Below are 27,986 nucleotides of genomic sequence, written 5' to 3'. Positions count from 1 at the left end.
AATTTTTCACAAATATGTGTCTGGAGGTGTGATTTTAAAATCTGGACCCTTAGCTCGGCGCCATCGTTGTTGGCATCGAGCTTACACATCTCAGCGCCACCGTTGCTGGTGCCGAGGTCTTGGGCTCGATGCAAACGTGGCGCTGACTTGGCAGTCACCTTGGCGCCGTAGATCCTGGCGTCGAGCTTGGCACCGTGGTCTCTGGCGCCAAGCCTTGTGTAACGTATGGACCCTCCCTTCCTTTCTCTCTTCCTCTCTCTCCAACGCTCCCCGAACCCCCGCTGCCCCCCCCCCCCCCGCCCGGCCGTGCCACCGCGCCCGCCTACGCCCGGCCACGCGCCCGTGCCCGGCCGCGCCACCGCGCGGGTGGCCGCCCGCACCCGCGGCCGCGCCGGCCAAACTTGTCTGCACCGTCGATCCACTGAAAGAAAAGGCACCTCTCATGGTCCTACACAACAAGATTTCAACAAAATATTAGTAGCCTATTTACACAAATGAAAAAAAAAGATAGTAGAAATAATTACTTACATTAAAACGTCTGCATGTGTAGAAGCAACGCGCCGCTGTGTCTGGATGTCTCGATTGAAACACGTCGGCCGGGAAACCACAGTCATAGTTAGGGACAGGGAAGTCAGGAGGGACGGGGGCATCTTTGCTAGACGCGTCAGGGTATAATTCTCGAGGACGATCCCGTTTTCGCCAAAACTCCTCCTAATACATTTCTTGCATCTAACAAAATGGTTGTAATTTAACAAACAAAAATTAAAACATCACAAATTAATATCAATGAGAACCATAACTACAATACAACCAATTTCGTTCTAAGAACCGAAAGCAATTAACATTAAACCCTAAACCTAGGGTTTCCCATTTGATGCACAACAATGAACCCATAACATAACAACATGAGCTGCGGTTACCTAGGTTTGCTAGTTTTTTTACAACTTGGCATCTCCAACGGTTGTATAATACAAATATTAAAAATTGCATGAAACCCTAAGTAATGACAATTCTTAGGTTAAAAATTCGACCAATATATACCGAATCGATGCGAAAAAAACTAGGAGGGGAGCGATGATACCTTGCTCTCGAAGATCTATGGATCAAATCAAAGTTTTCAAGGTCCAATATGCCGATTTGTGAGGTAGGACGAAGTGGGGAGAGAAAAAACCCGAGAGGGAGGAGAAAGAAGAGGAAGAAGGCTCGAGCAGGAAGGTTGGGGGCCGGGTTAACACACCACCTGGGCGCCATAGATCATGGCGCCAAGCTCGGCGCCAAGATCTACGGTGCCAAGCTTGGCGCTAGGATTTATGGCGCCGAGCTACCTGCCAAGTCATCGCTACATCTGCGTCGAGCCCAAGACCTCGGCGCCTGCATCGATGGCGTCGAGCTAAGGGTCTAGATTTTGAAATCTTACCTCTAGGAGCATATTTGTGAATTTTTTTTCAAAAAAAGGGCTAAAAAATAAAAAAAAAGTCGGTGGCCGAGGCCATGAGGGAGGTGCTCTTGCGGCACGACGCATGGTCAGGGCAACGAGCAGTGGCGGAGAAAGAAGGGGATGGAGGTGGCTGAGGATGATGAGCTAATTTTTTATTTTGTGGGTCCCATGTATTAATTGTAAGGGTGATTTTATACATTGGAGATATTTTTATAAGTGATGGATGTCACACCCTGATATAGAAATAGAGACGGATCTATACACTTCGAGATGACACCTACAATAGTAAGAGCTAGTTACTAGCTCTAATACAACTTCTCCAATAATACTAACTTTTAGCACAAAATTTATAATATGGATAGTTTTACATGACACTTTTACATAATCTTAAAATATGTGCAAGAGCTTAGCTCCTGATTAAAAACTAACTTTTCTCTCTCTTCTATTAAATATGAAAAAAAAAACGCTTAGAGCCAGCACAAAAGTCGATTGTTGGAGCTGTCCTTAAAAGTTGTTGGAGATATCATTCAATTTCTCATATACTCTGTACAAGCTATTTGTTGAGCTGAACGGTAAGGGATGACGGTTCTAGGGAAATACCTCGATCACAGATCGTATATCTAACACAGATGTGACCTTATAGCAGTCTCTGAATCCAGCTTCCTTGAATAATTCACTCCACTCTTTCTCATCATGTTCCCAGCCTGGTGTGAGCGTCGAAATAAACAGATCAAATAACATCTGTGTTTCATAGCAGGTTGCTCGCGAAGAGGAACTAACCGCCACATCGATGATGATCAACTTTCCTTTCGATCTGTTCTCTGGAACAAATCGCCTCTTTGCATCGTTTTAGGATGTTTACATCCTCATTGTTCCAATCATGCAGTACTGACTGATAACAACAGATAACTATTTCAATCTCAAATATTTGTATAGTTTTTCAAGAATTTTTATTGTTTGACGAGTAAATACTAGTATAGAAATAACTATAATTCGTTGATTTCATGCATTCTCAAATAATAATATTGGTGTATTTTGTAGTAATTGCCCACTCTGATGTTGCTGTGGGAGGTTGAAGGCCATCCATATCCAGCTTGGCTGCCCGGCCGGTGAGAGACAAAAAAAAAAAAAAACCCCGCCATGTACTAAACAAAACAGCCCTAGCTAAGAAATAAACACGTTCGGTTCAAGGCCACTGCATTGGCAGGGACTAGCTAGATAGCTCCGTTTCCTTTTAGCGATCACAATTTTTATGTGGTGCTCGACTTTTCAAAATGATTCGCATCTAGCTACGTGGTGATTATAATTGCTTGTTCTATGTTAGCCACTACAAGAAATTGCAAGAACAAGGATATAAAAGACACATTTCCCGTATTCTCTTGTATGACCGTTGTTACGGTACATCATATAGCTAGAAGGAAAACACCAATAGATAGACCATTTTTGTGCCATGCATGGACGATATAGATCATATCATGCAGTCCATTGTACCGAGGGTTCTATACAAGACACATGCTCATACTTGTGCTATACTTGCACGGTCTAAATTTCATCATGTTATGTTTTAGGCCATGCTAAAAGGTCACACGATTCACGAATAGAGATGGCAACGGGGAGTGTTCTCCACCCCCATACCCGCTAAAGCTATTAGGGAAGCCTTTAAAACTAATCTCTGCGAGAGTCGCCGTCCCACATTAGTACATCACAATTACAAATAAGTGACTAGCAAGTAAGACGACAAAAAATGTTTAACAAAAAAAATGCTAATTCGATAAACGATAGTGTATACTCACTCTGGCCTCGTTTAGATTGTAAAAAAAATGAACCCGATAAATAATACCACTTTCGTCTTATTTGGTAAATATTGTCCAATCGTGGACCAACTAAGCTCAAAAGATTCATCTCGTGATTTCCAACTAAACTGTGTAATTAGTTATTTTTTTACCTACATTTAATACTCCATACAAGCGGCTAAAAATTGATATGATGGAGAGAGTGAAAAAACTTAGAATTTAGATGGCATAAACAAGGCCTCTATCCCATAAATATGGTCGTTTCGAAGCATGACGCTTGTACCAAGGAAGGTGGTGAAGTACCTGCATACCCCAACTATCCATGATTACAATTGGTAAAAAAAAAGTAGTAGTACAAGCAGCAGCAGCAGGATTTCCACTGGATGGGAGGAGCAAAGGGAGGCTGGGCGCTGGCCGCTGCGTCAGTGGACACAAGTAGCTGCTCGTACGGCACCTATGCCTAGGACTGGTAACATAGCCGAGCGACGTTTTTTCTGAGACAACATTTGAACCCTTGAACGACTCTTTTAAAGGGTCGGAGGGAGTGCTTATTTAGCGGAGGGTTTAATTATGTGTACGCAGGGTGGGTATGCGAGGAACAGGACCGCGAGACTTGACATGATGATATATCTACCATTTAGATATCACTAGAGATAAAATAGCTTCATCCATGTTTTCAAATAGAGGAATTACCTACGAGGAATCACAATGGGGCCACATTTACATCTCTACACTCTAAAAAAACATAGTTAAGGGCTTCTTTGATACAAAGAGTTAGTTGTTAGCCAACAAAAAATTAGCCCAAATTATTCCTAGTTTACCCACTCAAAACGATGGGGCTCACATGTGAGCTAATTTGTTAGCTAAGCCCACGACTAGTTGTTAGCTAAGCGGCTAGCTAACTCTAATATTTCGCCCCAACTTCTAAGACCCTGTTTGGATTAACAATTAGCTATCAGTGACTAACAATTAGCTTAGGATCCAAACATGACTAGGCTAAATTTTAGCTGGCTAATTACTAGTCATAGCTAATCATTATTTCCTAGTCCATCCAAAACGGGCCTAACTACCTGATAAAAGAACCGGTCCCTTTTGCTAATTTTCTGCCATTCTGAGGAGGATATTCAGATAGAGCTCATTTGAGCTAATTTTCTGTCATTCCCTTTTGCTATAAAAGTAGTAGCGAAAGGTAAGAAAATATTCGGATAGAGCTAATTTGGGCTAATTTTATCTTCTTAATCCGGCCATTCTGAGGAAGGAGTAAGATCTTTCCAAATTGGCATGCCACCTAGCTGTTGAGCTCGGAGAATTTCAAACAAGAAAGCAACGAGAGCATGCGAAGCACGCAAGGACTGCCCATCTGTGATCCGTGGAGTTCTGCAACGGATAGCCGCTCTTCGGCTGCGCGTGCAACAGCAACGCAACTGCCTGTTCCTTCGCCTCCTCTCCGCCTCCCATCGCCGCATCAGATATCCGCACAAACCAAGCCATCAGCGCCATGGCGATCTCCACCTGGAGCGCGCGCCTTCTCCTCACCCCTGCTTCCTCCCGCGCCACCCTGTGGCCGTGGCCCCCTCGCCCTCCTGCCGCAAACCCCCTCTCGTCGTCCTTTCCTCGCAACCGTCTCCACTTCGCTCGCCCGCGCCCGCCGCGCGCCTACATCTCTGCGCCGGCGCCGGGCCCCGAGGCCGCCTACGCGCCGCCCTCCCTCGACGCCGCCGCGGCGGCAGCCGATGTCGCCGCCGCGATTTCATCCTCCGACGCCGTCACCTGGGCCGGCGTCTGGGCGCTGCTCTCGCGCCACAGGGCCCGCATCGCGGTCTGCCTCGCCGCGCTCGTCGCCTGCACCGCCTGCACCCTCTCCATGCCGCTCTTCTCAGGTGAGGTACTGGGGGCGTTGGTTGCGGCCTCTCTCGGGTGCGCCGCGGATGCTGCTTGTTTGGTTTTCTGAAATGTGCTGGCCGCGCCTTGTGTTTATGTTGCAGGGAGGTTCTTCGAGACCCTGATTGGGAGGGGGAATGAGCCATTGTGGAGGCTCTTGTCCAAGATCGCGGTGCTGTACACGCTGGAGCCCGTCTTCACCATCATATTCGTGATCAATATGACCATCATCTGGGAGCAGATTATGGCAAGGCTGCGGAGCCAGATATTTCGAAGGATTCTGATCCAAAAGGTACTTTCACCCGACATCTCCTGTTTTACGAATGGAATATTGATTATTCTGCATTCTGACAACATTGGATGTGTTAGATAATTAGTCATATTCATGATCAATTTAATCCAAAAATAAAACATCAGGTTCATGACGACATGCATGTGTATGTGTACGTGTATATCATTAACAAACGCTACAACATGCAAGTATGACATACCGATCGATACAGTAAGTACGTAAATTACGGTAATCAGAGAGTTAAGAGTGTACCCAGCGGATGGTCCCATGCCAAAGGCATCAGAGGCTCCATTCGCACCAGACGTAGTGCGTTGCTCGAAGTCGCGGAATCGCTCCTCAAAAACCTAATCGCCGCACATCCCGTGCAAGGTTTGCAGGCGGACGAGGGTTCCGGAGGCACCTGGTCTCTCGTTACTCCATGCGCGCAGAGGTACGGGACGGGAAAAGCCAAAGGGAGGCTGAGATGTGGTCTCTCGGAAGCGAAGGGAAAATTGGACTGACGGAGGACTTTAACTTTTATGCCTGCGGCGGGGAGGGAGAAAGCCAGCCGAGGAACTCAGGAGACGGAGACACGAAGAGACAGTAATTGGTGCAATTAACTCGCCTCCACCATAAAAGAGAGAAACTCCCGTAATTATGTGTATTAAGTGGCAAAACCTGGCTACGCTCGCCTGCCCGTCCGCTCGCTCGCCGCCTGCCTGCCACGCCCACGGCCTCGGCCTCGGCCCGGCCCACGCCCACGGCCCGACCCGCCGGCACGCGCGCGTGTGTGGCACTCCTGTTTTCTTTTCTCAACTTCTCAATTAAGATGGATAATTTCGAACCAAATAAGCTGAGTCAACGTTCGGTCAAAATCTCATACGATATTAAACCATACAACGTTTAATGTTACGGACCATAAAGTTTTATTTGATTTATTAAATATTATATGGGCCAAGCCCATAATATATCCAACAATCCCCACCAAACTCTAGGGTTTGTAACAAAGTAGTCTCAGAACCACATTTCTTTTATATACTAGTGTTTCGATGGAGACTGTTAAGTTGAACATCTATCTAGAACAATAGTTTCACTTAGTCACAACTGAACAATGGACTAAGCCTTGAATTGATAGTTTCGTATGAGGTGAATGTCACTAAAGTCCTTAGCTGATACTAGGCTGCAAAAGGCATCCCCTCTATTTGAAGCATATAAGTCATACTCCAGTGCCTTTCATGAGTATTTAGAGATCACCCAAATCTCATAGATTGTGACCAGCAGTCTGACTCATATAGGTGTGTTTCTCAAAAGATGTTCTGTACGACAACATCTTAGCTTTAGCAAGCCACTTGGAACACATTAAGGTAAAAACCAACCTGCCTTACAGAAAGGAAAGATATGCACAGAAATGAGTCTTACTAAGGATCTTTTCTCATAATTTATTACTAGCTTGTTTCACCATCCTACTTCACGGGATCTCCGATAACATAGAACATGTTACCACTATAGTAAATTTCATGTGGGTCTCAAACCCATCTCTCTCGATGCACTTTCTATCACATTGCGTGACAGACCCTTAGTGAATTGATCTGCCAGATTGTTAGACGTGTGAACATAGTCCAACGCTATTACTTCGGAGTTTCTCAATTTTCTGACAGATTTTAGTCGTCTCTTAACATGCCTTGTGGACTTCATGTTATCCTTAGAACTGTTAACCTTTGTAATCACAGTCTGGTTATCGCAGTTCATAGAAATAGCCGGTATGGGTTTTTCAACAACCGGTAAATCCATAAGAAGATCACGAAGCCACTCGGCTTCAGAGCCAACGGTGTCTAATGCTGTGAATTCTGCTTTCATTGTAGACTTCGTTAAGATAGTCTGCTTGCAAGACTTCCAGGAAACAGCACCACCTCTAAGCGAAAACACATATCCACTTGTGGCATAAAGCTCATCAGCATCAGAGATCTAGTTGGCATCACAATAGCCTTTCAGCACCTTCGGGTGTCCGGTATAACGAATACCATAGCTCATGGTGCCTTTTAGATAGCGCATCACTCTCTCAAGAGCACGCCAGTGATCATCTCCCGGGTTTAACACAAACCGGCTCAGCTTGCACACAACAAATGAGATGTCAGGCCTTGTTGCACTAGCAAGATACATGAGCGAACCAATGATCTAGAAATATCTCAATTGATCTCTTACTATTCTCCGATTTTTCCTCAATAGCACACTAGGGTCATAAAGGTGTAGGAGTAGGTTCACAGTCACTAAACCCAAAGCGACTCAGCACCTTTTCCACATAGTGGAATTGTAACAGAGTTACCCCACCATCACCTTCTCTCAGAAGCTTGATATTAAGAATAACATTAGCCTCTCTCAAATCTTTCATTTCAAAATTATTAGATAAAAATTTCTTCACCTCCTCAATCACTTTGAGGCTGGATCCAAAGACCAGTATGTCATCAACATATAAGCACAAAATAACTCCTTCAGCCCCACCATACCGATAGTATACACATTTGTCAGCTTCATTCACAACAAAGCCAGCAGATGTTAGAGTTCTGTCGAACTTCTCATGCCACTGCTTAGGAGCTTGTTTTAGGCCATATAATGACTTTAATAATTTACACACCTTGCATTCTTGACCATTTGCTACAAACCCATCCGGCTGATCCATATAGATCTTCTCCTCTAACTCTCCGTTTAGGAAAGCTGTCTTAACGTCCATTTGATGAACGATAAGACCATAAGAGGCTGCTAGGGAAAGCAAAACTCGAATTGTAGTCAATCGGGCAACCGGTGAATAAGTATCAAAGAAATCCTCACCTTCCTTTTGAGTATAACCCTTGGCCACAAGTCTTGTCTTGTACCTCTGGATAATACCATCAGGCCTAAGCTTTTTCTTCAACACCCATTTGCACCCTATAGGCTTGCACCTATAAGGACGATCAACTATTTCCCAAGTTCCATTAGACATAATAGAAATCATCTCACTCCATACTGCTTCCTTCCATAAGTCAGCATCAGGAGAGGAATATGTCTCTTCAATAGTTGTTGGTGTGTCATCCACAAGATACACAATATAGTCATCACAAAAAACACTTTGTAGTCCTCTGTCTCTTACTTTTTCTAGTGACTATAGTGTCATACTCCTCAGGATTTTACATATAGGGTTTCTCAATTTGTTCTATCGGAGTAAAATTTTTATGGTTCTAGGGAATTATAAATTCATGACCAGTCGTGCTAAGTGCATTTTTCATGAGAAATTCATTCTAAAAAAATATAGTGTCTCTAGATTCCATGATTGTATCAACAGCCATTTCAGGAACACTAGAATTTATAATTAAAAATCTATAACCCACGATGTGAATAGCATAACCAAGAAAAACACAATCAACAATTTTTGGTCCAAGCTTTCGTTTTTTGTTTATTAACACATTCACCTTTGCCAAACAACCCTAATTTCGCAGGTAAGAGAGATTTAATCTCTTCTTCTCCCATTCCTCGAATGGTGTAATTTCTTTGTTCTTTGTGGGCACCCTATTCAGGGCATGACACGCTGTCAATATAGCTTCACTCCACCATTTCTTAGATAGTCCCGCAGTCTCTAACATGGCATTAACCAAATCAGTTAGAGTGCGGTTCTTTCTCCCTGCAATTCTATTGGACTGTAGTGAGTATGGTGGCGTCCTTTTTTTTCTCGAATACGCAGGAGAGCTGCGTATCATTGTATTAATAGAAGAGAAAGGAGTCATACAGAGACCCAAACACACCCACACCCACAAACACAACACCAACACACCTCCACTTACTGACTGGAACTAATCACCTATGCTTGAGAAGAAAACCATGACCAGAGCTCATGAATAATTCCATGCACCCCCAAAACTCAAAAAATTTATTTGAGAAATATTCTCCCCCGCGATCGGACTGTAAACGTTTGATTTTCTTCTCAAGTTGATTTTCTACCTCAGCTTTATAGACTTTAAAATAATGCAACGCTTCATCTTTAGTTTTCAATAAATACACGTAGCAAAATCTAGTACAATCATCTATAAATGTCATGAAGTATCGTTTACCGCCTTTAGTCAATTCGCCATTCATTTTGCATAAATCAGAATGAACGAGTTCTAATGGTGCAAAGTTCCTCGCCTTAGCAGCCTTGTGAGGCTTGCGCGGTTGCTTCGATTGCACACACACCTGGTACTTAGAATCTTTGACTAAGTTAAATTTCGAGATTAAATTCAGATTTGCAAGCCGCGTGAGACAACCAAAATTAATGTGACAAAGTCGTGAATGCCATATATTCAACTCATCCGAAACATTAACATTGTTCACTACTTTATTGCACACATCATCAAGCAAAGATAAACGGAACAAGCCTCCGCAATCATAACATTTTCCAACAAATATTCCATGTCTCGACACAACACACTTATTGGACTCAAGCACAATTTTAAAGCCATCGCAACATATTTGAGAACCGCTAACAAGATTCTTCTTGATGGAGGGGACATGCTGCACGTTCTTTAATAGCACCATCTTTCCCGACACAAACTTCAGAACGACCGTAGCAACACCAAGAACACGCGCATGCGAACCGTTTCCCATCAGCAAGGCTCCAGTCCCGCTGGCTAGATAGGAAGTAAACAAAAAAACATCAGCACACATGAATATTAGCATCGCTATCCATCCACCACTCAGGTGAAAGACAAACTGAAAGAACAAAATGTAAAGAATTACCATACCCAGATGTTCCTCCTCCAGTCTCGCTAATCACCACGTTTGCTGATTTCTTTTCTTGCTTTTATTTGCGGTCTGGGCACGCACTTGCCCAATGCTCATCACTCCCGCAAACAAAGCAACATCCACCTTTCTTGTTGTTTTTCTTCTTAAACCCAGCAGTTTGCTTAGGCTTTGTATTGTTGTTCTCTTGCATGTTCTTCTTCTTTTGATTACGGGATGCAAATGAGTTTTTCTTCTGTACCATATTGGCAGCGGAAGACTCAACTCCTTTTCCACGGTTGTCTTTTGCTCTCGCCCTCTCCTCAACATCAAGAGATCTAATAAGCTCAGCCACGCTAAACTCTTTTCTCTTGCGTTTTAGAGAAGTAGCAAAATCCCTCCAAGAAGGTGGCAGCTTAGCGATTATACCGCCGACCACAAACTTGTCGGGCAACAAACATGGAAAATGTTCTAGTTCCTTTGCTAGCGCTTGTATCTCATGAGCCTGTTCCACTACAGAACGGGTTTCAACCATTTTATAGTCATACAGCTGCTCCATAAGGTACAGCTCACTACCAGCATCAGAAACTCCAAACTTTGCCTCAAGAGCATCCCATAATTCTTTACCTGATGTACAAGATATGTAGTTTTTCTCATACTTACTATGAAGTGCACTAATCACGGCGCCTCGAAACAGGTTATCGGCAGCCAAGAACTTTTGCTCCTCCTCAAGAGTAAATTGTTCAGGCTTCCCCTGTGCGGCGTGATAGCAGTTTATAGCAGTCAACCACAACACCATCTTGGCACGCCATATCATAAAATTCTTGCCATCAAAGTTATTCGGCTTCAAAGCAGCAGCAAAACCACTGACAGAAAATTGCCTAACATTAGGTTTTTAGATTGTTAGATAATTAGGCATTTTCATGAAAATGCCTAATTATCTAACAGGATGTGTTTGTATGAATGATGAATCAACATTTGCTGATTATTTGCATGGCTTTGCTACCTTGACCGCAGAGCTGTTTTAGGTTCTCCAACAATTCTGCCAAGTGTAGCTCAAATAAAGTTATCATCAATTAACTTTTTAATACACCTTCAGAGATAGAATTAGTCTTCGCTCCATATGATGAAGTGATTCACATTGTTTTGCCTCCTAAGGTTGCATAAGTACTTAATACAGTTCTACTAGGTAAATATACTAAATACCTGGATGATACTAGCAGCAAGTTATGTAAATATTCATGTAGTATCAACACTCCAGTGCAGTAGGCATTGTATGCATCGATGATGAAATCTTTAAAACAGGTTGTGCTTTAACGTTGCCTGTTTATGTACTAGTAATCCGTTAATGCATAGCCTGTTAAAGCTCAATGTACTATGGGTCTTTGGCTATTGCTTTCAAAATCATAGTGCATAAGTTTCTTTATCTATAGAATTTATTAGAGGCTGCATTTTCTCCTTACATTTCAATTTGGTAGTCAGCAAAAGAGTGTGCATTTACTTCTTGTTGTTAATAGCTCCTTGCTTGGAACTCCCTCTAAACTTTCTTATTTTTGCCTTTTGCAGATGTTATTTTTCGATCGTCACAAGGTAATATATTTTCTAGCAATTACAGCACCATCTTCATACTTAATCATGATAGTTACCAAGAAGGAAGAAAACCTCATTAACAAAATACAAATCCCCCACTTGTGACTTAAAATGTATGTACTTTTTGAAATATCATCAATAGTACTGTAGATTAGAAATAAAGTATATGGCTCTTGTTTCCATTGTTACTGGTAACATGTGATACGTCTTCCATAATGGCATACATACCATTAACATTGGTCTGATCTGTATGATTATGAAGAATTTTATATGATTTATTCAAGATTAGATGAAAACCAGTTTTCGGTAAAAGAAAGAGAAAAATAAAATAAATATATCTAAGGCATCAATAATAGTGATATTATTAGGGGATCTAAAGCCTGCTGATAGAGTTTGGGCACGTGAATAGCTGCTTTCTATGCACTCCTATCCAAGGGCAATTCTCTAAGTATGATTTTGTTTTTTGCCTATGTCTGTCTCAAGCATGAATTTTTAGCTGTATGTATCATCCATGAAAACATATGAAAATGGTGCCTTCTAGACTCGATAAATTGGGAAGAAATTGTCTCTTCATATCTTGAGATAAATATCTTACTGTTTGATGGCAGGTTGGTGAGTTGACTGGTTTGTTGACATCTGATTTGGGTTCCTTGAAGAGTATTGTAAGTGATAACATATCCAGAGATCGTGGACTGAGGGCACTCTCTGAGGCAAGAAACTTTACACTATGAGAATGTAAGGTTGATACTGCTAAATGCTAAGAGTTTGATTAATACAATCACAACATTTCAGAGGTGTACTAGAATGATATGAAAATGTTAACTTCAACCATATTTGACCTTCTGTTCTCTTGATCATAATGCTGAACTTAGTGGTTCATTTACTTACTCCTTATTTCAGGTGAGGGTCTACTAAAACATTTTTTCTCCTGCTTTTACTTTTCAGATCATTGGTACACTTTGTATACTTTTCACACTATCAACTGAGCTAGCTCCAGTTCTTGGGCTCCTTATGGTCTCCATCTCCGTGCTAGTTGGTAATCTTCTGATAACTAACTGCCATCAGCATGTCTCACTGTTGGGACATAATGATATATGTGATGAATGCAAAATATGTAGCTATTTTAGGATATAATGAATAATGATAGAATTAGATATATAATGATGGAGTTAGATCAGATCCATCAAAACCTATACTTCTGTGGTTTCTTGTATATAGTATGAACTTAAAATGCAATATTTTCTGTGCTGGATTTCTGATTTTGCTTGAGAATGTATTGGATATGTTGAGGAACACTAGTGGAAAGCCCGAATTGAGATAATACAGACAGTTGTGCTGTTTGAGTTGTCTAAACATATCTCCACAAATCATGTTCATTTGTGAGTTTTAATTGTGGTAAATATTCATAATGCAATCACTCTGTATAAAAAGTAACTCCCTCTTTCTGCTGATGTTTTTTTTTGGTTTTGTTTTAGGTTATCAGTTTATTTATTTTTTTTATTTTATTTTTACAAATTGATCTACTTGCTTCTTGTCTTGTGCATGCTAAATTTACAAATATTTAATATCATTTTCTAGGATAGCATAGGATTTGTTTTTAAAATTTAGCAATGTTATATCATTTTGTAGGATAGCATAGGACTTATTCTGAAGTTTCCCTGTCCAACCCACCCGAATATACCTTTTAAGTTATTGTGTATTTCATGAATGATTTTTCTTACATTTTGGTGACAGATTACTACATTCTTCTTAAGAAATATTTTGCTGAAGTGCTATTGATAGTTTTAGTTGCATATCCTTTAACATGCCAGTTTATGTTTTTTTTTTAAATCAGCTATTTTCAAGAGCTCAACTGTTCCCACTTTTAAATCCTATGGAATCTTGCAAGCACGCATATCAGACTGTGCATCAGAGACATTTTCAGCTATTCGTACTGTGAGTGCCATTGTTTCGTCTGAAACATGCACATTTAAACATTAATTCAATTTCAAGGTTCATTCTTTTGTGTTACTGATGAAATGGTTTATCTACTCTCATCTTATATTCCTGTTAAGTGTTAACTGCTGTGGTTTATGTTATCCTTGATTCAAAAATTCATTTGCAGGTTCGGTCGTTTGGTGGTGAAAAACGACAAATTTCTTTGTTTGACAATTTGGTAAGGCATGAGATGCTTAGTATTATTTTATTATATTTGGCATTCATTGTGGTTTTAAGAAAATTCTTGTGACTAAGGACGATGCAGGTTGAAACAGAGTTGGGCTTAGGTACTTAGCCGATGAGCAAGTTAAAACAGACCCAATTCCCTTGTGATTTCAATAGTTTACATTTTCTGAAGTGTGCTTCCTATCCATGGACTTTTGGGCCTAGAAGGCTGGAGCACAGTAGCCCATGCCCTGTCTCTCCCACACACATATTAAAGTAGCGCAGTAGCCCATGTCCCTGTCTCTCCCACACACATATTAAAGTACATACTGCCTATCTATGTTCACAATAGAAACCTGAAACTTGAAGACTTTGCTTCTAAACTTTCAGGAAATTCCACATTCCCTGTACTATAGTTTCAGGTCATCTACCATTATACTTAAAGTACCAGTGATCTCTAGTTATTTCAGAAGAGGTTTCCCTACGTGGAGTCGTAGAATCAAGTACCAGACTGATCAGAGTTGTCTTAACTCCCAAACATTTCAGAGTCTCCATGCATAACTTAACATGTTTGGCCATGTGGCACCTCTGTAAAGATGAAATCTTGACCATGCCATGCATGCCTTTGGAACTATCCCTAGGCAATTAAGTGCTCTAGTACATGAATTTCAGGGAATTAGGTTGACCATTTTTGAAAGCATAGAGTCAAATGTACTTATTCCCTTAGAAACAGTATGTAGGTTTGAGCATTTTGTTTAATAAATGAGTTAAGAAAAGGAGCCAAATGTTATCCCATATTTTTTTTTCTCGAACACGCAGGTTATGCACCATTTGGTTTGTAAGAGGCAGTACACCGGTACTACAGTCATACTTCATCTACTCACCAGTTCATTTTTTGGTTTTACAGGCACATGCTTACCAAATTAGTGGCACAAAACTTGGAGTGCTGAAATCTGCTAATGAATCATTAACTCGAGTAGTTGTCTATGTATCCCTAATGGCGCTTTACATTCTTGGTGGCAGAAAAGTCAATGCGGTAAGCCACATAATCGCTTACATATATGTATTACTCTTTTTTTACATTAATTTCTCTTTGGTAAAAGCGGTGCACTTGTTGCCTCTGTTAACATATAAGCTGGTGGTGCAAAACGTTAAAACAAGTTGACAAGCACAGAAACCCTTCAGAAAGAGGTTCAACTCCTTGGTCATTCTAGTTGCCTGGGAAATTTGGAAAAACCTGCAACAATTGTCTTCAATGGAGCCAACTCGAATGTGGCTTCAGTGGTGAGGGCAGTGTCAGTTCAAGGCTCTTTCTGCTGTGCTACTGGAGCTAGGGGCTGTCTTTGTGGTCGTGTTTTGTGTTAGTGTGGTGCGAATGACAGCGTTGCCAATGGAGGTAGAATGCACACACATACTCATCATCTAACAATCACTCCATTACTCCTTACTGCCTACTGTTGCTGACCGTTGCTTCTCAGACAAAAGAGCAAGGTCATGTCCTTCCTATATGACAGCAGCAATCACCACTAGTGCTAATGAAAATGATGAACACAGGGATTACTTGCCTATCAGCCAGAAGGTTTTCTTCAGGAGCGTTGTTTTGTATTTTATTAAACCTTCTTCTTTATTGAAAATGATACGCAGCTCTCCTGCGTGTTCAAGAAAGAAAAAACAAATAAGGAGTAAGCAGTGCCAGAATGGCCACAGAGTTGGTAAGCTTAATCTGTGCACAGACACTAGTTTATCTTGATGCGCCCAGTTCCAGTCCCCGAAAATCTCTGACTATGTAGTTAGGTTGCCATTTCACATTTTTCAAACCATCTCTGATTTCTCCCAATGCTCAATGCTATGTGTCTCGTGAACTCCAAAATGGAGCTCAGCTGTTTGGATGTTTGTGCTATGTGTCTAGTGAATTCCTAGTGTTTTAGATAACATCTGGCATATATGGTGATAAACATATTATCGTGCTAGACTCTGAAAATGCTTGAATCTTTGTTATAGATTACCATTAGTTTATATCTTTGTTTTCTATGAGAACATCAATTTGCAACAATTGCATCATCAAAATGCTGATCTACTGTATCAAATTCATTCGCTTGAGCGTGCGTGCAGCTTGTAGTGGAATGTACCTCCAGAACCAAAAAAACTATATGTTTAAAGTGATTTGTTTGTCTTTTTTTATGGAGCGCAATTTGTACCTATGTTAGGACTGTATGCATGGAGAAACTTTGTTGTAATAGTTATATAGTCATTTAGTACCCTATTTGTGTTTTGAAATTTCATTTGATTCTGTCAAGCTTGGATTGACTGGTCATGGAATAAAAAAGAATATGATGATTCACCATTTCAGGGCAAATTATCTGTTGGAACCATGGTATCTTTTATTGGTTACACCTTCACATTAACCTTTGCTGTAAGTAGCAATTTCTGAGAACCTTTTGTAGTTTGATGTTATTTTATTGCATATTTAATTATGCTGATCATACATTTTAGGTTCAAGGAGCTGTTAATACCCTTAGTGATCTGCGTGCCACATTGGCTTCCGTAGAGAGAATAAATTCTGTTCTTTCAGCGAAGGACATTGATGATTCACTTGCGTATGGTTTAGCCAAAGAACTTGATGGCAAAGAGCTTGATGATTCCAATGGAGTGTATGAAAATGGCTCTGTTAACAAACATTTCATGTCAGAGCTGAAATCATCCAGTAGCTGTAGTAATCTAGCCTGGTCTGGTGACATTCATCTGAAAGGTCTGTTTGTATTTATATCTAGGACGCCCTTATATCTAAGTTTATACTATATTTCACCTTTTGTCTGCCTTATATATTATTATTATATAGCATATTGTTCCTTAGCTTATGTGTCATGATTGAATATCCTCGTAACTTAAAACTGTGTCATTAGCTCATCTTTTTTTTTAATTTGTTTTCACCTTTATTTTTTGTAAAAAAACATACTTAAGATGAAATATGTTCACAGATCAAATTTGTGAATAGTCAGGGTAACTTAAAATTGTGAATAGTCAGGGTAACTTAAAATTTGTGAATAGTCCTGGTAACTTAACATTGTGTCATTAGCTCATCTTTATTAAATTTGATGAGAGCAATTCAATTTATTATTTTTATGATTGTTTCTGTAATGTCAATAGTACATGCAGCATGCAACCTCTAATGCACTAACATAACATTCTTGGATGACTTCAGTTCTACTCACTCATGTAGTCATGTGTTTCTAGCAGAAGTCCATTTCTCTTATCCACTGAGATCGGATGTGGAGATTTTAAATGGCCTTGACCTTACAATTGAGTGTGGAAAAGTCACAGCACTTGTCGGGCCTAGTGGTGCTGGGAAAAGCACAGTGGTGCAACTTCTAGCACGGTATTATGAGGTACTGTATCCTATAGTGATACTAATATTTTTTTCATTGTAGCAACATTTTGAGTGTTCTCCATTTTTGCAGCCAACTCAAGGTTCCATCACTGTCGCAGGAGAAGACATCCGTGTATTTGACAAAAGAGAATGGTCTCGAGTAGTATCTCTAGTGAATCAGGTATATCATTGCAATTTCCACACCATGTATTTTGCTGCTATAACTATACATATTTCGAGGATATAAACTTCTTTGTCACTTGCTGTTATAAGATTGGCATAGGGTTGAACATGTTAGTCCATATTCGTATGTAAAAGAATCTGAGTAACTAAAGCAATCAGCTATTCAGCAGATTGAAGGTTGTTGCCACTCAAACTGGGTTGATTATGGCCTGATGGGCCCTTTTTTAGCTGACCTGATTGCCGCACATATATACAAGGCATTACGGCCCCCTCCCCCCCTGGGTCCTAGAGCCCCTGTGAGTTCTTGCATTTTCTGTACACATTGCCACTGGCTTTTAGGTGGTTTCTGGGAAACAGATAGGTTCAGCTGCTCTTTGTTCAGTTTGAAGTTTCATAGAGTGAAGAGTCCCAATACTTCAACTGCAGTTCAGTCATGATGGCGTTTAGGTTACTTTCAGAAAATTTTGCCAATAGAAGCCACTCTTTATTTTGTTCAAGGAGATTCTGGCATGGAGCATCCCACACCAGACATAGGGGCCAGTTTCTTTTGTCTTGTTGATCCACTAGGTTTGGCTTTGGCTACTATGATTTGAGCAGTTGTTTTTTTGTCTGCAAGGATTCACATATTGAGAATGAGAGCACAGAAAAAGTTTCAATGTACCATCAATGTATGCAAAGGATTGTTTGGAGTAGGTTATCAATGTTTTTTTTACTAATGATATGTGCAAATATATCCTGATTGACTGTGAAACTGTTATGAGTTTGGGGTCAGTTCTTGACATTTCATGTCAACCTGGAACTGTTCGCTTGCTCGTATACGATCGTGGATTATAAGCTGGAACAGTATTTTTCTCTCACACCAAACCAGCCAGCAGTAAATAATCCACGATCGTTTACGGTCTGCCGAAGAGGCTGTTGTGTGGACAGGAGGGAACTCAAGACAACATAATGAAATAACTGCAGTTAGGATTTAACTGTTCTTTTGCTAGCTACGCTGTGGCTCCATGTGGTTAATTGTTCATATCCACCCCTGACCCTACTGTTTTAGTGAGGACCCACCATAACAAAAAAAAAAAAAATTGGTTTGTAATGAACTGCGCTCTCGTTGTATCATATTTTCACTGTTTCAACCTACATTTATCATAGAAATTAATAGGCATAGTTGTATCTCATTGGCCATGCCATGTTTGAAACATGTATTAATATGTAGAAGTAGCTAGTGTTATGAGAAATTTATATTTTTCTTCCATGAAGGATCCGGTCCTAGTCTCCGTGTCTGTTGGAGAAAATATTGCTTATGGTCTCCCAGATGATGTTGTCTCTAAGGATGAGATAATAAAAGCTGCTAAAGCTGCCAATGCTCATGAATTCATCATCTCTCTTCCACAGGTACGGAAATCTTTATCATTGGCTTTAGCCCACCATTGATTGGACTAGTTATCTTCGAGTCATATGCTAATATCCTTGTTTGGTATTTTAGGGGTATGACACTCTTGTTGGAGAGCGAGGTAGTCTCCTAAGTGGGGGACAAAGGCAGGTAATCTGCTACATTCACGTTTAAAGGAGGTTCATAATTATTCTGTAGCAAGGTTCATAATTCTGTTGTGAATGTACACTCTTATTTGTTGCTTTGCAGAGGATTGCAATTGCACGAGCCCTCTTGAAAAATGCTCCTATTCTAATACTTGATGAGGTATGCCATTCTTACATTTCAACTAGCTTTGTTATTCTTTATATTTTTCCAAATATTGTATCAAGGATGCTAACTTAATTTCTTGTGGAGAAAAAAAAGTAAACTTAGGAAGGGAATGTACGTGTGATTATGCACTTACTGTATTGTTCAGTTCATAAAATCGATCATTCAGTTCATAAAATCGATCCATTGATGTGGCATAGGAGATAATAAAGATAAATTATAATTATGACCTATCATTACCCATGCTTGGGTGGAATGTAGTCATTCAATGGGTAGAGCTTTAACAAACTGATCTTGAGAGAGATCAGTGTCGAAGGTCAGTAGTGGTGGAGCTTCAGCACAAATAACACAAATAAAGGAGGGGCCAGTAATGTGTAATCACTCGGATTAATTGTAGAAATGTATAATTAGCGACCAATAATTACTGTAACTCAGGGAATCTGCAAATGGAGGGATTAATGGTAGAAATGTATAATTAGCTACCAATAATTACTGCACAAGCTAGATGGCTTGAGCTGACTGTATCAAATCATTGTTAAGTTGGGTCAAACATGTCTGCTGCAGTGGGTTTATTGTGCAAATAGAGAAAGGTAAGTAAATATGTCGAGAATATTAAAGTGTCGGCACATGGATTCAGGTAACTCAAAACTATGAATACATTGATCTAGGGCAAAAAAGGACAAAAACTTGAGTACATACTCAAAGTTTTGCAGGTGAAGGTCGCCAGTTATCAAGTGTCAACTTGAGAGTTTCTTTGGATGAGCTAAAACCAAGTTTTCAAAGTGTTGCCTTTTTAACCTTTTGCAATACTATAGATGGATGTCTGCCAATACTCTATACTAAAGAAATGATAGATAAGCTTTCAATAGACAAATGTGGTGTAGATCAGCCTTAATTTTTTAAAAAGTTTCAAAATAATGAATCTATAATAAAATGGCACATATTGGTGGTAGTTCATGCTCCATTCCAAATTCTAAAATGTTTTAGTTTTATCCTAAGCCAAACTTTTCTAACCTTAACCAGTAAATTTATAGAAAAATAATTGACATAGCGGAGTAAATGTGCACTCTCAGGACATTTCATAGTGGGTTTAATGAAACTGATCTATGTAATATATGTTAATATATTTTTTTATAAACCATTTTATAAACTTGGTTAAATTTTAAAAAGTTTAGCTTCTAACAAAACTAAAACGACATATATTTCAGAATGTGGTATTTCTCCTTCACTGCGAATACACTGAGCCTACCTACGAACTTATGTTATTTTTGCAGGCTACTAGTGCACTGGACGCCACAAGTGAGCGACTCGTGCAGGAAGCTCTCAACCACTTGATGAAGGGAAGGACTTCTCTGGTCATTGCTCACAGGCTGAGCACCGTACAGAATGCACATCGAATTGCTGTTTGCTCAGAGGGCAGGATAACTGAACTGGGGACGCACGGAGAACTGGTTGCTAAGGGAGGCAGTTATGCATCACTTGTCGGGACACAAAGACTTGCTTTCGAGTAATAACACGTCAACAACCGAGGCACGGTTTGACTGCACTGTAGGGGATTCTGTATTACTCTATTTTCCTTCAGGCCCTTTGGAACATAGGAATTCTCATGGAATTCATAATGAATTTCATAGGAATCAATTCATTTTCATAGGAAAAATATAGAAAACAGAAAAAAAAATCCACATTCTAAATGTGGCCTAGGTTATTATAGTTTTATATCTATAAAAAATGAGGTTATAGTTTGTTTTTTATCCACAGAAACAATATATGAATCGGAAAACACATGTATCGAAGTTGATAGTAATAACCTAAATAAAGGACAACAAACTTCTTATCCTCCCTTACATTTCCTATTTATTAGCTTTCTATATCATGACATGCTATAACAATAATTTACAATAGTCCACGCATTGTTTGAAGCTAAGGAGATGGATGGTATTGTGAAAACATCGTGAGTGGTTGGAGCCTTTCCTTATCACATTCTTCACAAATCACAAGCATAAGAACATACTCCATTCGTTCCAAATTATAAGTCACTTTTGCTTATTTGATACATTCATTTTACTATGCATTTAAATATAATAATATGTTTAGATACGTAGCAAAATGTATGAATAAAAAAAGTCAAAACTACTTATAATTTGGAATGAAGATGGCAAATTACCAAGTTCTCAATCTTGAAGCTGACCCGGCTCGTCACCACGAGCCGCGAGCCGATGTCAAATCAACGAGTTCTTGATCTTGGAGCTGGCACGGCTTCCAGGTTCACCGGAGCTGACAACATAAAATAAGGCCTTAGCCCTAAGTCCACCCAGGCCTAAGTTAACCCAAAAGATTAATCTGATAGGTTGGATTTCTCTCGCCTTATATGTTATGCTCCCCATCATCGATATCCGGTGTGGGACTAAACCCTAGCAATCTCCCGCCAGGTCTGAAACGTTGCTCCATAGCCTGAACCATCCCTTCCCCTACGTCTCCAGGTCGCTGCAGCTCACCCTAGGTACCAGAAAGATCGGGTGGAAGTCGTTGACGCCGGCATGGTTGTTTCCGGAGAGATGCTCCCGGAGGGGAGAGGGCAGCAGGAGTAGCATTAGAGACAGCAGCTGCTGAAGTGGAGCACTAGTCATGGATGATCTTTGGTATGATGGCTTCACGCGCGCGCAACTTCTCACTCGATCTTCTCTAGCCGACCCCAATCCAAATTTCACTGATTGAAATAACCGAGTTTTAGAGCCGGGTCATGATATATAGATGAAGACAGGAGACAGGGCCAAAGGGACACTATCGTTATTAGACAGGACGGGGATTTTGATAAATCTATACCTTCTGAACGGACGGATTTGCTAGTGTCTGGACGTTTGAAATGTCCTAATGGCTAGAGAGGAGGTGAATAGCCTATTTAAAATTTTTTACAACAACACTTAGCAAACCGGTTAGACAATTATAAGGCGAAGCAAGTGTTGCGCTAGCTTACTAAAATTGCAAGCCACCTACCATAATTTAGTTTATATATAGTTTCTATCCATACAATAGCTATGTCACTACACTAAGTTAGTGCGCTCTTAAATGCTAACTAAAGAGCCATACTAACCAAACTAACAAGCTCTCACAACTGGCTACACTAAAGAGCTTGACAACTAGTTTACGGTATTGTAAAGAGAGAGAGCAAGATAGTTATACCACCGTGTCGAGGAATAAACCAATCAATCACAAGAATGAATACCAATGAAGACCAATCACCTCAGAATCAAATGATGACACAATGATTTTTTACCGAGGTTCACTTGTTTGTCGACAAGCTAGTCCTCGTTGTGGCGATTCACTCACTTGGAGGTTCACGCGCTAATTGGCATCACACGCCAAACCCTCAATAGGGTGCCGCACAAACAACACAAGATGAGGATCACACAAGCCACGAGCAATTCACTAGAGTACCTTTTGGCTCTCCGCCGGGGAAAAATCAAGAACCCCTCACAATCACCACAATCGGAGCCGGAGACAATCACCAACCTCCGCTCGACGATCCTCGCTGCTCCAAGCCGTCTAGATGGTGGCAACCACCAAGAGTAACAAGTGAATCCCACAGTGAAACACGAACACCAAGTGCCTCTAGATGCAAACACTCAAGCAATGCACTTGGATTCACTCCCAATCTCACAAAGATGATGAATCTATGATGGAGATGAGTGGAAAGGCTTTGACTAAGCTCACAAGGTTGCTATGTCAATGCAAATGGCCAAGAGAGTGAGCTTGAGCCGGCCATGGGGCTTAAATAGAGAGCCCCCACGAATAGAGCCGTTGGGCTCCTCACTGCACTGAACACGGGGCGACCGGACGCGCAGGTCAGATTGACCGGACGCTGGACCCCAGCGTCCGGTCGTGCGATGTGTGCCATGTGTCCCCTGCTTCAAACGCTGATCGTACGATCTCAATGGTCATCAGTATATTTAACTTGTGACTGGACGCGCTGCTTGAACGTGAGCATCCAGAAGCGAGAAATCACGATCGGACGCTGGACCTCAGCGTCCGGTCGTTTCCAGTAAGCATCCAGAAGCGAGAAATCACGATCGGACGCGTCCGGTCACCCTAGACCGGACTCACCCAACGTCCGGTCAGTCACCCTCTTCACTATGTGCTGCCACGTCAGCAGGACCGGACGCACCCTATCAGCATCCGGTCACTAAGTGACCCAGCGCCCGGTCGAAGACCGACGCCAACGTCTTTACTGCTTCCACTGACCGGACGCAGGACCCCAGCGTCCGGTCACTGCGTGACCAGCGTGACTAACTCCTTTTCAACTCTATCTTCTTCATCCTTGCTCAAATGTGCCAACCACTAAGTGTATCACCTTGTGCACATGTGTTAGCATATTTTCACAAACATTTTCAAGGGTGTTAACACTCCACTAGATCCTAAATGCATATGCAATGAGTTAGAGCATCTAGTGGCACTTTGATAACCGCATTTCGATATGAGTTTTACCCCTCTTAATAGTACGACTATCGATCCTAAATGTAATCACACTTACTAAGTGTCTCGATCACCAAAAACAAATTTGCTCCTACCACTTATACCTTTGCCTTGAGCCTTTTGTTTTTATCTTTCTTCTTTTCAAGTCCAAGCACTTGATCATCACCATGGCATCGCCATCATCATGTCATGATCTTCATTTGCTTCACCACTTGAAATGTGCTACCTATATCATGATCACTTTGATAAACTAGGTTAGCACTTAGGGTTTCATCAATTCACCAAAACCAAACTAAAGCTTTCAATGTCCAATCCAGATGCTATCTTCAGACGATGCTCCCATGCCCACGTCTGACACCCAGCTCTCTCGCGCTGTGATCCATGGTGGCCCAGTACGGTGACCCACAGCGGCGCACTAGCAGCAGCAGGATGTGCTTCCCCGATATCGACTTTTGAAACATTCAAATAAAACACTTGCAACGTACGTCTGAAATAGCTAAAACACTAAACATGTGCTTGAAACATACGTGTATAGTCATTGCAACATTTGCAACACCAGATGTACTTTTGAAACATCCGAATAAAACATTTGCAACATACGTCTGAAATAGATAAAACACTTGAAACATTCACTTGAAACATGTATGTATAGCCATTGCAACATGTGCAACACCAAGATCTACATTTGAAACATCCTGATAAAACTTTCGCAACATACATCTGAAACACCTAAAACATTTGAAACATATGCTTGCAACATGCGTACATAGCTATTGCAACATAGGCAACATTCAAATGAAACACTTGAAAACGTACGTCTAAAACACCTGAACACTTGAGACACGACATCGTCAGCGACCACGGCCTACCTAGTGGGGAACTGCGGTAGCCCCCTCCTCGACGGATTGCCGAGGACTTGGCGGCGACAGACTTGGAAGGTGCGGCGAAGGCCTCGACGGGCGCAGTGGCGCGCTCGGCATCGGGCTTCGAGACGGTGCCGTAGCACTGGGAGAGGACGCTGGGTGCCGCGAGTGTCTGCACAAGGCGGCGCACCACTACATCGCGCATGCGCTGTGACGGCGCCAAATACTAAGCGACGGGAGCCGCACCTCCACGCCCTTGGTGGTCGCGGTAGGCACTGGGGCGGCGTCGGCGGATCCCTCGGGCTCGCGTGCTGGCTACCCTCGGTGGCAGCGTTGGGGGCATCCTCTGCCATGGCTGGGACCTGCGGGGGAGAGTTCGGAGTGGACCACCCCGAAATCCGCCGCGGCATGGTCTCGACGATGAGTGGAGGTCGCATGAGTCGAGTGAAGCCAGGCTCCAAACGTTTTGGAGTAGACTTTTTTACAAACTTATGGAGTGGAATGTGGGCAAGACCCAGTTGGCCATTCTGGCTATCGTGGCCCATGACAACGGGAGCGTCCGGACGTCCTAAGCAAAGCATATCTGATGGATTATTGGCGATGAAAATAAACTATTGGCCCCTTCAACCTCACTAAATCCACTCTACTTCACATGGGAAACAAGAAACAAGCTTTTAATTACCACAGCGTACCACCATCAGATATAATTGCGTACCACCATCAGATATAATTGTTGTATGTTTTTTTCTAGACTTCATAGTACTACTACAAACATGTTTTTCAGAGGTGGATAAAATAGCTTTCTAGAGGCTAGGGGTGTTCAGCCGCCTCTAGGAAAAGGTCTTTAATTTTTTAACGAGGAATAAGGTTACAAATGTTCTATAGAGGAAATAAGCGATTAATAGAGGCGGATGCTCAAGCGCCCTTAGAAATGAGATTTGTACAGACGGATTGTTTTTCAGAATTATCAAAAAATCATAAACCAAACCAAAAGAATTGCAAAAAAAATCTAGGGGAAAACCCACCAGGCAATCACAAGTCACACAATTCTTCACGTGAAATATAAATGCTGATGGACTCACATCACTCCACCTCAAAGATATATAGTACCTCTTATAGTTGTGCTCTACAAGTATGGCCGCCTATCTTAATAAGGAAAATAATCACATTATCGTTTGGAATTGTATAACAAAATCCATGTTCCACCGAGATAGTGGCATCATCATTAACAAATTCATAAAATGATACAATTTCGTAAAACATCTCTACAATTTTCGTCCTTGAAAACATCTCTCCACTGATGCAGTGACAATAGGAAGAATTACGTAGGTTTGAGGAGCTGATAGAAACAAATAAGGAAAGTTGAGACAGTTTTGTGCATCCATGATCATTCTATCAGACTCAGAAATAGTATATAATTAGACACATCTTGCATTAGTACTCATGTTAATATAACAATGTAAATATGAAGGTCAGGGCAATCCATCCCAGCTAGCATGAGGGAAATTCTTTCGGACCAAAATAAGCAATGTAGGATTTACCTTATTGAAACTAGAACTAAATTGTGTACCGTTCAATTTAATAGCTAGATTTTAGAATAGATCGTTCCAACATGCTTTAATTGCATATCTAATTAGTCAACATAATTGATAAAGTTGATACTGAATGTAGGCTGTAGCCATTCATAACATATGATTAAAATCACTAATTTAATTACACGATTTTTTTCTAGAATAAGTTAGACACTGAGTGTGCAAAGTTAACTCGGAATTGATGAAACAAGAATTAATCAACACGTAGACAATCTCAACAATCTTAATAGTATATGCCTATATGGCAAGAGAGGAATGCAACTATGTGTACAAGGAGGGCACAGAGAGCCTCATTGTGATTGCCTAGAAATGCGATTGTATTCAATATCAATAAGATCAGCTCACGGTTTTTTCTTGGAGCAAAGCAATAACAGTTGGGGGTACCTCATTCAATTCCTCGTACCAAGTCTCCATCCTCATGCGGCACACCGGAGCCGTGTCTGCGGAGAGCCTCGTCCAATCAATCTTTTTTTCCTGGCGTTCTGCTGGGCTGCTAGCGTCCACGTTCACGAAGTGGGCTTGGCCTTTTGTGCTGCTAGTGAGAGATAAAATGACCATTTTACCGCTATAAACAAAATGGTTAAAGTGCAGAGTGGATGCCGTCTGGTGTTGACAACATTTGTGAATGTTATTTTTTCCTTGGAGGCATCATTATTGAGAACATCCCCTCCCCCAAGCTCTTCGTTTGTTTTCTGCGGCGTATTTAATTTGGTAGTGTCTGTCTGCATGTGCTTTGGTGGTTAAGGCCCTGTTCGATTTACCCCATATTCGATTTGTTCGGCTTTTTTTTTTTAGCCGGAACAGTGTTTTTCTCTCACGACAATTCAATCGGAACAATATTTTTCAGCCAGTTTCAGACCAGCGAACGGGCCAAAGAAGGCTATGTTTATTGTGGTGGTTGTCATGCTGTCACTTCAACTGTAAATGTTTTTGTTATGTTTAGTTTGAGTTGTTGTATGGTTCTTATTCTCTATTAACATATGCCTCATATTTTCTTGCCCGTGGCTTTTTTAAAAAAATCATATTGTATCTATTAATCTAACCAAATTTATAGAAATATAAGATACGTATGATATAAAGTTGGAGCTTGGCCGGGGTTGGTATACGTAGCCAAGTCATATTTAAGATTAAGATCCGCACAACATATGCGTGATTGAGTTGGTATACTGGTATACGTAGCCAAAATCTCACGCACAATATATGACTGAGTTGGTATACATATAGCCAAGTCTCACGCACAACATATGATAGTGCTACGCGCTGGTTGGATGCGTAGGTAACTGCCGGATTTCTAACAATATTTTATACTACGTAGTATAGTGTTTTGACATGACAAAATAGGTATTAGGATTAGAAAGTTTTATTTTGAGCCTTGGTTTATATCTTATAATACATCATCAATTGTAAGAAAATAGGTGTTCTATTATTATTGATGCATGCAACTTTGGTACGATTAAATATAACCTACTGAAATGATCATATTATGGCGTACTATTATATAATAGGAAGAAACAAAAGGGAGTGTACTGCACACAACATAGAAATTGGATCTAAAAAAGGGCAGTGGTACTATCTTTATATTCCAATAAATCAATAATAACACCAAAAAGCAAATGAAAATGGTACAACTCAAGTAGACAGAATAATCATGTCTGCAGATATTATTCGGATTCATATAGGAAATCAGACATTAATAAATATTTTGATAATGACCAACTCGCGGAAGGGTATGTGGCGGATAGGACAAAACTAGCATCGGAGATTACTCTATGGATTTCTTAAAGAAGAGCTATACTTAATTCTCACATCATATCAATATTGTCTCCTTATCATGATGGATTACATGGTTTTTTTACACATGGAATATCCCTCCTGGTTGGGTGTGAACGTAAGCATAGTAAAAGTTAGTGGTAGATCATCTTGGTGGAGAAATTAAAGAGTCCTTGGTTTCTCTTGCAGCCACAAAATAGCCTGT

At 40.9% G+C, this 27,986-nt stretch overlaps 1 protein-coding gene across 1 annotated transcript; it reads left to right on the top strand.

Annotated features, from left to right (window-relative positions):
- The first annotated feature begins 4,580 nt into the window (after positions 1–4,580).
- LOC136541662 (ABC transporter B family member 28-like) lies at positions 4,581–20,828 on the top strand. The gene is made up of 16 exons (XM_066533663.1): positions 4,581–5,111; positions 5,217–5,404; positions 11,675–11,698; positions 12,307–12,408; positions 12,644–12,734; positions 13,533–13,633; positions 13,803–13,853; positions 14,748–14,876; positions 16,191–16,253; positions 16,334–16,589; positions 17,078–17,226; positions 17,299–17,388; positions 18,645–18,779; positions 18,871–18,927; positions 19,027–19,083; positions 20,361–20,828. Exons 1-16 carry the CDS (start codon positions 4,730–4,732, stop codon positions 20,595–20,597), a joined length of 2,112 nt encoding a protein of 703 aa, XP_066389760.1. The 5' UTR covers positions 4,581–4,729; the 3' UTR covers positions 20,598–20,828.
- Positions 20,829–27,986: the final 7,158 nt, after the last annotated feature.

This window comes from Miscanthus floridulus, chromosome 3, assembly GCF_019320115.1.
Source record: "Miscanthus floridulus cultivar M001 chromosome 3, ASM1932011v1, whole genome shotgun sequence".
Taxonomy (NCBI): domain Eukaryota; kingdom Viridiplantae; phylum Streptophyta; class Magnoliopsida; order Poales; family Poaceae; genus Miscanthus; species Miscanthus floridulus.
The sequence above is the reverse complement of the archived record's forward strand: the minus strand, read 5'-3'. Positions and strand labels throughout refer to the sequence as shown.

Coding starts and splice junctions, on each gene's coding strand:
- LOC136541662 (XM_066533663.1), top strand. CDS start 4,730: ATGGCGATCTCCACCTGGAGCGCGCGCCTTCTCCTCACCCCTGCTTCC. Junction 5,405..11,674: donor GAAGGATTCTGATCCAAAAG/GTACTTTCACCC, acceptor TGCCTTTTGCAG/ATGTTATTTTTCGATCGTCA. Junction 14,877..16,190: donor GTGGCAGAAAAGTCAATGCG/GTAAGCCACATA, acceptor TCACCATTTCAG/GGCAAATTATCTGTTGGAAC.